This window comes from Varroa destructor, unplaced genomic scaffold, assembly GCF_002443255.2.
Source record: "Varroa destructor unplaced genomic scaffold, Vdes_3.0 BEIS01000001.1, whole genome shotgun sequence".
Taxonomy (NCBI): Eukaryota; Metazoa; Arthropoda; class Arachnida; order Mesostigmata; family Varroidae; genus Varroa; species Varroa destructor.
Genome location: NW_019211454.1, coordinates 31,549,974 through 31,563,668, shown reverse-complemented (window position 1 = coordinate 31,563,668; position 13,695 = coordinate 31,549,974). Strand labels below are relative to the sequence as shown.

The 13,695-nt window shown below is 37.4% G+C and overlaps 1 protein-coding gene across 7 annotated transcripts in view; it reads left to right on the top strand.

Moving 5' to 3' along the window:
• The window catches only part of Nep1 (M13 family metallopeptidase neprilysin 1), a 150,862-nt gene extending 138,133 nt beyond the window's left edge, over positions 1-12,729 (top strand). For 5 of the 7 annotated variants that reach the window (XM_086978401.1, XM_022788350.2, XM_086978398.1 and 2 more), the window contains 2 exons: positions 299-11,596; positions 12,067-12,729. In XM_086978401.1, coding sequence (XP_086834527.1) covers positions 299-398 — 100 coding nt within the window. In that variant the 3' untranslated portion in view covers positions 399-11,596; positions 12,067-12,729. Of the gene's footprint in view, positions 1-298; positions 11,597-11,819; positions 11,868-12,066 lie in introns of all 7 variants that reach the window. The other 2 variants (XM_086978397.1, XM_086978396.1) reach the window with 2 other exon arrangements.
• Positions 12,730-13,695: the final 966 nt, after the last annotated feature.

The following is a 13,695-nucleotide window of genomic DNA, read 5'->3' as shown; positions in this document are numbered from 1 at the left end:
GAGTTACCGATTCCAGGTACGCTTCTGGGTCGACAAAGATCAAACAAACAAAAAGACACAAAAAGTAGTGCGGTCTAATATCATTTTACAGTGATTATTTCACACTATACATATACTTCTATGTATTCGTTACGAGGAAACATCTTAGCATCACATGCGTGACTTACTTTCCTGTCAAAGGGCGAAAAGTCGAACATATATGGAACAATAGATTACATCTAGAGATGTTGACCACAATCTATTGCTATAAAAACACGTATGTTTCTTTTTTATTTTTGCTTTTTCTGCTCGATACTAGAGTCCGCGGCACCCTCGGAAACTCTAAAGACTTCGCCCAAGCATTCAACTGCCCGCCAGGAAGCAATATGAATCCCATCCACAAATGCTCGCTATGGTAACATCTGTGCGTCATCTCAAGTGTGCAGTCCTCGCGGCATTCATCACCCAATTCAGAACCAAATTATCCCGAGTACTATCCAGCCATAGCCGAGGAAAAATGTTGAGTGGTCGATGTCACACAGTTTGGAGAAGTCTTCTAGATATTTATCCTCATTGCAACCGCAAATTCATCCAGCATGAGAGTGAAATTATTAATTATTACCATGTAGTACTCAAGTCGGTTAAAAAACAATTGATGACGCAGGAGGCCTGCGATATGTGGCAGAAACTGTCAAGTTATTCGCGTCAAAAACGCTGACCGCGATGTCATGAAATGACTCTTATCATTATATCTGCATATATAATAACAATGATATTCTCTACTTCCGGAATTACGTCACATGAACGGGATGAGCATATAGACTCTTACTGTATTACCCTATCAGACTGAAGGAGGAAGTAATCTTCAATATGCTAACACCCAGAGTATAGTATATATGAGAGAGAGGGCGTGACAATACGGCACGAGAGATAAGCAGCAGCTATGTAAAAGTTTAATATCCTCATTTATATATACATACACATTAGCTTCTTGTTTCTTCATATGTATCACATACATTACGTATCATTGATGAAAGCAACTGTAGCTATGGATCAATCTTATTCAGCGCCAACTAAGTGACGTGGTGCAGGCAAAAATATAAGAACTTCACAAGGCTTGAAAGGGAGCCGATTGTTATTAATTTATCATGCTCTCAGCTTAATAAGTTTACTTATTTACATTTTGCATGAAATTTTAGCGATCGAACTGGTTAAAGCGGGGCTGACCGGACCGGAACAGGTCTCTACCTCGGCTTTCTTTGTGCCTATGCAAAAAAAATGCATACTTTGTAATATATGTTCTTATCTCAAGTGATATAAATATTAACCAAAAAGTGCTCGTTGCTTTAAATAGTCTAATTTTAATTATTGCTTATTCACAGTACAATCGGCCCCTGCTTCGTAATGCCGGAAAAGAAATATTATAATGTCAGGAACTTTAAGTAGGTTAGTGGGTAACATATCTGTGCCCTAATCTTGAGAACACATTGTCATCTAAGTTGGGATGCGGACAGAAATCGTTTTATGCTGAAGGTCAGACGGCCGATCAAACATCAAACACGAAACAGAGGTTTTTAAGGCGCGGAAATAGTCTAGCAATGAAACAGTTATTACAACGAAGCTAAAGTAGAGTTTGAATAAAAGGATACATTGGGTTGCAGTCTGCGTTGAGCGTACCAGCAATATTTCCATGTACTAACACATCCATCATCCGTCGATATTCTGCAGGATATATAATTAGCCTTGTGTTGAGATTCATTTTGACTTCTAAGCTGTCCTGCCATACTGCTACCTATTACTCTATAAAAAAATATTTTTTATCCGAGAATATCTGCTCAATTTTGCAGTAGCGAGTTCTGGACCGGTTAGCATTCCATGGAATTCTCAACTCAAATTCTAACTGCGACTTAGAGCACCTAAAAACCACAGCTTTTGAGTTGCAGTAATTTAGAATTGTTTTATTGATATTATTCAAAAGCCAAAGTTCCGCAGGGAGGAAATGTAGTAACTCTCAGATTTTTGCCTTTGCTTATAAATTATATTTGTATTTATATTTTATTTATTATTTATATTATGTATTTATATTATTTATATTATATATATAAATGAGAAAAGTATCAGGCCCACATGTCTGAAAATTTCAAGCTCACCCGTGCAGCGGAACAGCATGTTGATTTCAAATGTGAGTCTTCACCACAAACGCCTAAATTACAATAACCTTCCGAATTAAAATGAAAACGCCACGTAAACGGCGAGCCTTTCTAAGTCGCGTAGCTGGTAGATGTATGAAATGCATGTATGCTTAAGGCTTGGCACGTCACAGCTGAACTGATATTTCCGCGAAAGGTCAATGCTGGACCTACTTACGACCACCCACGACCAAAGACACTAATTGAATATTGTTTGTTCATGACCTGGCCGTTAATGGCCCATTAAAACGACTTTTTTGACAACCTAAATCCTCCTTGCTTCCTGAAAAGTAATAATAAAATGAACTAGTAATAGCATGAGTAACCTCATTCTCTATTAGCTTACAAAATATTTAATTTTTACTATATAAATTAAAACACTTAACAATTATTAGCTTAGTAGAATAGCGTAATCCCTTTGTACAATTCCATAGTCAACAAAAGCTGCAATCGTAGCAGCTTAATGCAGGTACAAATAGCTGTCTTTAACATTAACACTATTTACATACTGCATTAGTTATATTTCCTCTATAAAATAGGATCTATAGTTTGGTAAGTCTTATTACTGCCAAAAGTATAGTGCGTTTGACTTGAAAACAATATCGAGCCTGAGTATAAACAATAATTTTGTTGGTCAAATTTGCAAAAAAATCACTGGTTCCCTAAAGTGTGCTCGTAAAAGTAAAAGAGACGAGCTACTCGCAGCTATTTTTCATATCACGTTTTATTTTAACTAACATCTTCAATTTCCAGGATTTTTCTACATACATTATATTGTGTATTCTAGTATAATTTATATGCTACTTACTTTGTAACATATGAAAAATGAACTGTAGACGACGTTTCAGTGACGAACATTTTTGCGGCAGAAATACGGCAGTTCTTCAAGCATCATCAGATATACCAGGAGCTATATTATCAGCCGAATTTCCATTTTGAAAAACTTTGCCTCAGCCGAACGTACAGTAATGAAAACACTTCGAAGAACAATGTACTGAAAACCTGCCCAAAGGACAAAGTGATGCTGATTGTCCGATATAAAATATCTGATCTATAATTCTAATTGTGTTGCTCAGTTTAGAGTATCTGTAGACTGGAACATGTACTTTTAAGCTTGCTCGAGTTAGGTGATTATTGTAAAATATTTTCATGACACTTGAAATAAGAGTTCAATATTACCTTCGTATTGTTATATAATAGGTTGAAGAAACAGTCGGTATACTGAGCATATCGCAGAAACTATACTAGTGTCAACCTCGAAGTTTCAGCCTTTTTCTTTGAAACAGCCAATTCTTAGCAGAAGGTAGTACTTTTTTTACCTGAGTTAGGCGGCACATTCGACGGAGTCTATGCATGTATTAGAATTTCTAGTTTCGTAACGAGTCGCACCCGTAGGGGGGTCACGCTACTTTCTACTCAAACAACAATTATCCATTTTAGTCATTGACTAATCACGATTCTGCAAAAAAGGCAGGCGTGTCCTTCAGCATAGACCATACGTCAACTTAAGCGTTGATTATTAAAAGTATACAAATTTTATTTTTCTCCTAAGCCTGATGTTAGTTTTATATAGAGCCGACGTAGTGCTTCTAGTACTTTTAAAATTACTATAAGACATTAATAGTGTTCGTAACTTAAGTTCTCTTTCATAGAAGCCATATCTTTCAACCAACTTTTAGAATTTCATAAATTTAGCCGCAGTTGGCTAGCGGATTATCATGGACGCTAAGCCACTAGAGGTCAAAAAAAGCTATTTGAGAAAAGTGACGTGGGGCAGTTGACGCGAAATTGAGATATGAGTATGACAGTTACCGGTGACTGGTATCAGGGTCAACAGGCTTCACATCCTCGGTAAAACACTCCGCTGCTGGCGACGGCGGCGAAGCGACCGAGGTGCTTCTTGTAAGGGTGGAAAAAGGAAAGGGTTATGAAGAATCACTATGAAAGCTTATAAAGCTTATAAAAAAAAAAGACGCAGGTCGAAACGGTGTAAGGGAGCGTGTCGGCAGTCGTTAGAAATCGCGGAAAGCGACTGCGAAATGGACTCACTACGAGAACATGATAATCGTAATGATAATTGTGTACAATGGTCACACCCCCTTCTCGAGCTAATCTGACTGTGCCATTGCGGTGATTACATACACCCACAAACTATTAACCGTTCGGTTAACTCGGCAAATCTAACAGCGTTCTTCCAGTCTAACAGCCATCAGTTTATATTATTCCGGTATTCTCTAACATAACTACTTTTTTACCAATATTTTCAAATTGACTGCTACCTGTGTCGTCCGGTTATCTATTAAAGATAGCCAGATTATATCGTTTAAAATTTCCACAGATAATTAAGTATTCCTGGGCCCACTTTTTTTCTACAAAAATGCTTCAAGGACAGCTGATTCCATTCTGTTGTGATCTATAGGAATCTACCTCAGACCAATTAATTTTTCACAAGACTTGGGCATAGCTCACAAGTGCACCTGATGTTCCTCATAGATTCCCCAAAAAGGAAAAACTCGAAGACGCGACAGTATCCCTGTACGATAGGCATAAAATACCAACTTATCCTTATGGAGATTTGTAGTGTTTGCGCCATAGGTATCAATTGCCATATGGACGCTTCTGAAGTGAACTTGGCTTTATTGAAAATATGCCATGGATCCTCTTCTTTTTGTTTTTATAGAAAACCGTATTGAAAAATATGGCTTGCAAGCTGCGCGACCTACTTTGAACAAAAAAAAGCCAGAGACTTTTTTCCTGGTTTCGAATGTTTACAAATAAACTACTCCTCTAGGAAACGCAAAGAAGGAGCAGATTGGAAAACTTGTGCAAAATAAAAATGAACCCGTTGCTTCACATCTAATATAAATAGGGCGCTCCAAAGGCTGTACGATGCAAGCTGTTGTTGCAGCACCAAACCTGAGATTTCCAAGCAAGTTTCTAGATTTTTACACGAAAGCACAGGCGTTACGACGAAAAAACTTATACCAATGAATAGATTCTTTTACGCATGTCATGTGGTTCCCTTCCCGGTAGTATTTACTGACTTGCCTTAAAGGGGTCTTCCATCTGTATTGATATTCTTCTACCATGCCATAGTCCAGTCATCTTATTCTGCTTAATTTTTTGGCGTGCGCTATCAAGGCTATAAAGGCGCCGGGGTGTTCGTGGTGCGCAGAAAAAAATCACTATATAAAATAAACATTGAAACCAGCTGCCAAATGATGCTTCTTAGTTTCAAGTAAGAATATATTCTTCATAATCTCATTAAACAGTTCGAAAACGGCAATGCTCAAGACTATATTTAAACGAGTTCATGCTGGTATTTATTATGCTCCTTTTAAGTGAACTTGTTCAGTACAAAATTTGTGAAAGATCTGAACGGCCAACAAGCTTTTGCATTCTTAAATTTATTAAAGAAATGTTGGCGCAAAGAAGGTATAAATCACATGATCAATTAGATTGAATGAAAATAAGCTGATGTTATGCTATATTGTATAATCTTTAACAGTTGGGAAACCTCTACACTTGACATCTCAATACGTATGTTTCAAAACTGTACAGTATACCACCTAGTTTACTGTATACGAAAGCAATGTTTTGGATCTGGCTGAGTTATTGTTGAGACTTCCTCATGTGTTCTTTTACAGCTTCCACAGCTATTAATCGGTATGATTTTTGCTCAATGGCTTATACAATACTTTTTGATTTTTCAATTTATTCAAAATGGAAAATATGAATATGAACAACTACCATATATAGGTTTTTTTACATTATTTTATAATATATCAAAGGTACGGGCTAAACTGAAATGATCTAACCGCCCAGCACAAAGACGAAAATGACATGAAGCATGACAATTTCGGTGCTTTCAACGAGCCGAATTCTGTTTCAGTGACTCACAGTTGTGGATAGATAGTTACATATTACTCGAATAAAAGATTAACTTCCTATAATTTATCTAAGTTATAGCTTTATTGCAGTGCGAAGCCTATTTGATTAAAGAACGCTAATGTTATTGCGCATTTATCTTCAAACCGAAATTCTTTGTTCATGTAATTTTGGCAATCGTATTCAGTCAGCCCTTACTGTATCGATGTGTAAATCGACTTTAGTCATTTATATATTTTTAATTTGTTCTAGGGTAATTTTAACTTTTAGTCAGCAAGCGAATTTATGGAACTTTTACTTATGCATACCGGCGCTACCACCATCACTGTCTGCATGTAAACATCGCAGTAAGACGAAGGAAGATCGTTTTGCGGCTGATACGCTTTACATATATACATGATCGGATGGCTCCGTGGGGCGCTACTCAAAAGCTGTAATCACTCCCTTGGGCGCCAGTTGCTGAACATACTGCACTACTTTACATTGTACAATACCGCCGCCCACATACAACCATAGCAAACAAGTGTCGAGTAGCCGACAAAATACTCGAGAACGTTATACTCTACAACAATAACATACCTTTGAGTGGTACGTATTCTTCGGAATTAGAAACCGAAATCGAATGGCTGGAAATCCTATGCGCTCACGGCTTCTCGCTGCAGAGAAAACAGCCTAACGCGTTAAGCGTTATGATAGCTCGCAGACACTACCCAGGTTCCCATAATTAAATAGATACTCGTTCTTTGCGGGATACACAGAGCTGCGCCAGAAGTAACCAGTGCGTTTAAACATATACCATATCGTTTATCAGATTTCTTAATGTTTGCATTTTATCGTATAATGCGTTTATACTACTATCTAGATCGTAGGATACGAATATCGGCAGCTTCGTGACCTGTTTATAGCCGTATATATATATATATATATATATAACAATTAACCTGCACGAAAAATCCGTGAAAGATTGACGCAGGAACAGCCACTCGTGTCTAAAGCAGGTGAAGTCCGTTTTATTAGAGAGAGAGACTATTAAGCAGCTAAAATAAGCAGCATTCGCACAGCCGAACACAACCGTAAACTCGTGCTACTCATAAGAACATATTAAACAAATACCGTTCAACCGACAAAAAAACAGCCTTCCTTTCTTTCGTTCAGGTTGCTTGTTTTAAACAATGTAGAGAATGGTCTGGCATGTGACTAATGTATAATATATAAGCGTTGCGAGCATATTCCCCTGCCTTTTCTCTCCCCCCTCACACTACTTCGCTTTCGCGCTACACGATGGCCGTGCTTCGCAAGATAATACTCCCTGGGAGCAGACGGAACAGTATGTTCCCAGTGAGCTGATTTCATGACTCTTCTCACATACCCTCATTTTGCAGAACGGTTGTGACAGCAGCAGCAGCTGCTGCAGTGGCGCCCGAGGCAAGGAGAAGCGAGGTTAAAGATAGCAGCTGTTTTTATGTATCTATAGTATGGTGATAATTAATCTGGTAGGAATGCAGCTGAGAAATGAACTCAAAACTTTAGGAGCCGCACTGCAAATAGAACATGCGTGTAACCGACGACAGTTAGCTATGAGTAGTAGGTAAATGTGTACGCTTTCAATTAATTATTGAATAATATCGAGTAGCTTACTGTATAGATGCTATTTATATCTCAAGTCTACCGTATCACAAAACTAAATGGTTATCTTTTACACTGCATCGGTCATTGGTAATTGCTGTCGACGACGGACGTTACTGTGCCGCGGAAATGGCTGAAAAGATAGCGAAGCCTGTGTCATAAGCCAGTTCGATATAAGTAGCCAGTAGAATCTAAATATCCCCGCAAAAGATTGTTCACTTACCTTTCTCGCAGTAAAGATCTATCTGCAGAGCGAGGATAACGTGGCTGTAATTTGATAATATAACTTTAGACCGTTAAAGTTTTTTTTTGAAAGTAAGAGATGTTCCCTGGGAGAGATAAATGCACCCGTATTCCAATAATGCCGAAAACCTACTTAAACGACACTTGCATGGCTATGAAGCTGAGCGCGTGCATCTCACGACTTTTGTAGAAGTGTTGAAAAGGTTCCAGAACAAGAAGCTATGAGGCGTTTATAGAGTGTCATGATCCTCGACCGAAGTTTAAAAGTAAACTGCATGGGTTGTAGTTAGGAGAACTTTGCTGAAAAAAGACATATCGACGTGTTGCTAGCTAGTTCAGTCGTCTGATCAGTAGAAACTTGAAAAGTTTAAATGCTAGCCTTAATGATGAGGTATGCGTCGGATATAGTTAACGCCATAGATCCCTTTGCACTTCAGACGTGAATATTTATATCTGTTTCTCTTGTCCAGTAAATCGATAAATCGATATACGGTCTACGATAGGAAATAGGTGGATTAACTAACCTGTCAGTCACATTCTGGATTTAATGTATTTTCCGTTTAATCGATTACATTCCCCTTCCAGTTGTGAAAAAATGTATATTGTCTTATTTATTTGGTCTTTAACTACAAAATACTTAGTTGTCTATATATATTGCCTATATCTTACAGAACACTCCTTTATGTGAAACATTCCTAAGCAAAATCGTAAAAATGCTGGCCACGAACCGCTAATTATGCCGGCGCTTAACTTTAAGTGTTCAAAGCTTGGGTAACTGTTTGGCAGTGAGCGTGAGCCATCTGAATGGGCTCAAGTATAATTCAGACACTCGCCGGTTTGGAGCCTTGGCTTAAGACATTGTGACTGTATCCCGCAAGCCTTGCACCAAGCCAGTAACGGAGTTTGAGTTCGTCTCTAATAGCGCCACATGGGAAAGTTTTCTTTGAGTACAAATGGTATCCAAATTGAGAGTTGGCCATTGCGCTGGAGTGGGAATAAAATAGACAAGTGCTTACGAGGTCTAAAGAACTGATGTCCATTCGCGTGCCTACACACTCAGATGAAACGGCGTACAATCTATTAACGCAAACATCAGCATTGTAGTTTACTATAAGAATTTTATAGATAGCCAAACTTTCGATTTTATTGTTTCTGCCCGAAAAACCGGTCATCCGAAGGATAAGTCCACTGGTCCTCATTCTAAAACTAATTTATTACCTTCATGTTTTTGTTGTTGTCATCACGTACAGGTATTTAAGATATGTTAATAATAGTGCATTTAAGTTTACAAATCTTTTTAAAAAACCGATTCTCGATCTATTTCTGCCAGGCTATTGTTGTGATGCACGTAATTTCTTTTATACATCTTTTACAAACTAGATTTATATAAAACAGTTTATAAGGTCGAAACGCGCCCCGTATATGATATCAGCCTCGTGACCTAATCATCATTGGCGTTTGTTGATAAAATTGGACATTATACGTCTTAACTAGTGTTTTTTCGTGAACTCTGACACCACGTGAAAAAAGCTAAAGGGCATGAAGGTACACACAGAAGGGATATATCGGTTTATTAGCAAAAACGAAAGAATATTTATTATATCTGTAAGCATACAATTGTATGTTATGAATGAATTAAATTTATATTTTAAAATTATTGCGTTCAGTCCAAGAAACTGCTCAACTAAAATATTGCAATGCATGACACCGCGTAGTATTTGGGGCATATTTTACTACATCTTGTATGAACGCACGCAGCATATAGCAAATGAAACCACCTACATAAAATGTAGTGAAACACTTGTACTGCAAAACGCATAACTAGTGTAGGGTTGCTCTTATTCGCCTTTTTCCAGGCTTTATTAGTCACTATTTCTGTGTTGTAAAGGTAGGAATCGATTTCCGTTATCTTTTTCTCTCACGTACTGATGAACTTTAAACAAGTGGAGGCAATAAGAAAATCTGCGTGAATCTGCATCTCAAATTTTTTGCACATAACGGTGTGTAGCACAGTAGGTACACGTATCTGTTTAATGATGAGCGAAGCAGTCCCATAACGTGATTTAGAAACACAAATTTAACTCGGTCGACCATTTTGACCTGTTTCGACGAAAGGTGTTCCTACGCTACCTGGAATCAGTAATAAGCTACGACACTATCTTAATATCGAACAAGGCCAGCGTCATTTATAAAATAAGTATGGAGCAAGTGTAGCGGTAAATTCGATTGACTTTAAAGTTTCAAAGGTTGATCAGCACAACTCGTTATGCTGGCCAAAGTAATGCATGAAATCAAATTCATTATTTTTAAATTCCATCGTTTCCCGGTTCTGCTTGCGGTGTACGCAATTCATTTTTGGTCGAAAAAACCAGAGATCTCTAATTCTAGTCCAACTAATGAATACACGTACGTTGAATCTATAAGAAATAAAAAACGTTTTCAACTCACTTATTTGTGATAACCGAGCGCTGAAAATGCTTTTATCAATGCCCATAACTGCGAAAAAACTTACAAAGTAATTTATTTAGTATTTAACTTGACATAAACTGTTGAGAGTTTTAACAGCACTTTTTTTTGGTTTTGAAAAAAATTAACTGGTAAAATATAATTCATAGCCAGCCTGGAAGTTCCATGGAACCAACTATTCGCGCCACAGCAGACGACATGCCATTGGGTCTAGCAAATAAACCTAGCCATTGTCTGTTTTCTCTATTAATGTCTCAAGACTGGACACATGCGGTATTTGGCGGTGTTATGGAGTTATGGTTTTTCTTGGTAGAAAATCCAGCAGAACTTACAAGACTGTTCGAAAATAAGAACTTGTCGTGCAGAACAATCTAAACAAACGGCGTACACACGGAGACTAACATTCACCGCACTTAAGAGAAAAAACAAAATAATGAAGTTAATTTTAAATGAGTCCTTTTTTAGCTACTTTTACAAGAATGACAAGTGTTCGCCCAGCGTTATACCACGTGTGTCTAATGGAATGTCTCCAAGCCCATGCTATAACAATGACCATTTCTGTATCCCGTTCTACATATTGGAAGTTGTGTACTAGTTTGCGATAGTCGTTCTAAAAGGTACTCAGTTTCTCTTTCCCACTGGTTTCGTGAATGTGCGAGGGCGTAGAACGAGTCGTGTTGCTTTGTTCTGCCGTAGTTGTGAATTTACAACTGGGGTTTCACCTTGCAGTTAAATTAAACCGAGTCAACATCTACCCACGCTTGAGATCGAAAACAATTGTCGTGATGTTACTGGTACGTTCACGACAGTTCGTTATATCTATGGTGCTTCTGACAGGCTACGGAATGTTCCTGTACAGTCAGTGGCCACTAGTAGCTGAAGCCGGAGTGACAGGCAAGCTTGAAGCAACACTCCACGGCTTATTTTTTGGATCTGGTGTCATACTGGCGCTGTTACATATCTGACATTTGTGCGGCATACCTCTAGTATTCGCCTGCCATCATCACTATGAGTCCTGATATCATCGTGCGCCGATTGCATACTGTAAAGAGGGCGTTATTTTTGAACTACCCCAATTAAAAACGGTAAAATGACGTCGCTCAAGCAAAAAATTACAAGTTTACAACGCCGTAATGCCGGGAATTCCCTGTACATGGCGCATGAAAGTAGTAAGAGCTAAAGAAGACCGAGGAGACAAGTTAAAGGTACAACAATCTACAATGTTTATGAATTTGGTATTTAATTTAGTAAGCCTTTAGTTAGTCAATAGGAATTAACCTCTGTAGGCATATAAGGCAATTCTCTCGCAGTAACTTTGGCCGTGCGGTCACTTATTGACAATATTTGTGTTTTTATGTTTGTATAAAGAAAAAACGCTGAACCACTAAATAAAAGAAAGCTTGTTCATTTCGGGCCGCTTTTTTTTAGGAAGATAATTCGAGTCAGTTTCGCATTTTTGGCAACCTCATTTTCACCGTAAGTAAAATATTATTACGACAGGGTACTATACTACTTGGATCAGAGTACAGGTATGATATATATTATATTGTCATTATGATTACAATTGTATTTATTTGTGAGCATGAAAGTGAGTGGACTTTTCTTGTGCTCGATACTTTTTGCTGACACATAGTCTGATACGCATTTTCATGCTTCATGTTCACATGTATTTCAGGTCTACGTATGGCGTGATACAGAGTGACTGCCACCCATTATATGAAGCATCGTAGTGAGACAAAGAACGCATCTCAACTTAAAAACTTTCCGACTACTCTAGCTGGCTACTAATAACAACTACTCCAACACAAGTTTAGAGAATTACACTGTGTAGTTATATAATTTGCCATCTCAAGAGTAGTTTTTGTGCCATATCGTTTTCATTTAATTCAACAGATATTGCCTCTTTCGTATTCAGCGTATACAGCATCAGAACAGTCGTCAAGTAACATAGATTATTATTACTAGATCATAACTACATTCAATATGGATGTCATCCAAAAACCTCATGTAAGATATCTTCTCCTATAAGCACAAATAAGTCTTCTATAAATTATTGTCATCGTTAATGTTAATGTGAAGTTGAGGTACATTTTTACTGAGCCAATGAGCGATAATTTATTCGATAATTTATATTAATATCTAGTAAGTACTTGTGGTCGAAATTCATGTGGTATCAAATAGTAAAAAAATATATTTATTTGTTAATTTCGTACCATAAATGTACAAATGAGATGTTTATATACGACACGTTGAAGGCAATAATTGTATAATAATGAAGAACAAGACTAATGGTATTGTTTCTCAGAATAAAGTTCAATAGAAGTCAATAGCGGCATAATATTCGTGTTTTTTTAATTTTTGTGGTGGTTGATTTTAATTGCTTTCTACGCCGTAGTCGCTGTGAGGGGTCTTGAGCTAAGGGAACTGAACACAATTTTCGATTGGAAACTAAAAAATACTTTGTGCCAAATACGTACTTAATCGTTAGAGAAATTCAGTAGACTAAACGTAGATACTGATACGGCATGGCATATAATAATAGCTTTCCTTTTTCTACAAACTGTATTATACTTGTGATGCTGACGGAATTTGAAGCGCATACCTTGTTAACGCATCAGTCCAATCTAAGGGGTATACGTTCATGATAAGATTACCAACTCCTGGTCTCTCTCAACCTGAAGTAAGTGACCCATACACCAAATAGGATATGGTTTTAAATCAATTGTTGACTTTCTTAACTTTAAAATGCAAAACGTTTAATAGGATTTCATCATAACAGCAACGAAGACGATTAAAAAGCACCAAATATGCAGCTATAGTGCATTTCCTGACAAAATAGGATATGAGTACTGGCACCCATACAAGGCATATGATTAAAGTCGAAGTAGCGCCTATTTTGAATTACTGAAGAGTAAATCACGATTAATAAAAAAGTAGTTAGGCCAGATAAAACGTAGGGGCGGCAAAATAGTAAAATCCGAACAGACATTAACAAAAACAGTGAAAATGGGATACAGGTTTTACACACGCTTTTTGCTTTGTTGATAGCGGGTAACTCTCCAATAGATCTTCTCAACCCTGATGTACTGCGTCGTAAATTTGTGACAGTTTCACCTGTTCTATTCACTCTGCCTAGAGCTTTGATTAAATAATGATTTTCTTATTCTTAATCAAAGAAACGAGTCTGAAGCTCAGGATTTTTTATTAAGCAGATGCAACTAATGATTGAAATTACAAATAAGGAAATTGATATGTTTGGGCGAGAATCACTAGTGCAGGTTCTAATAATCATATATATTCGCAT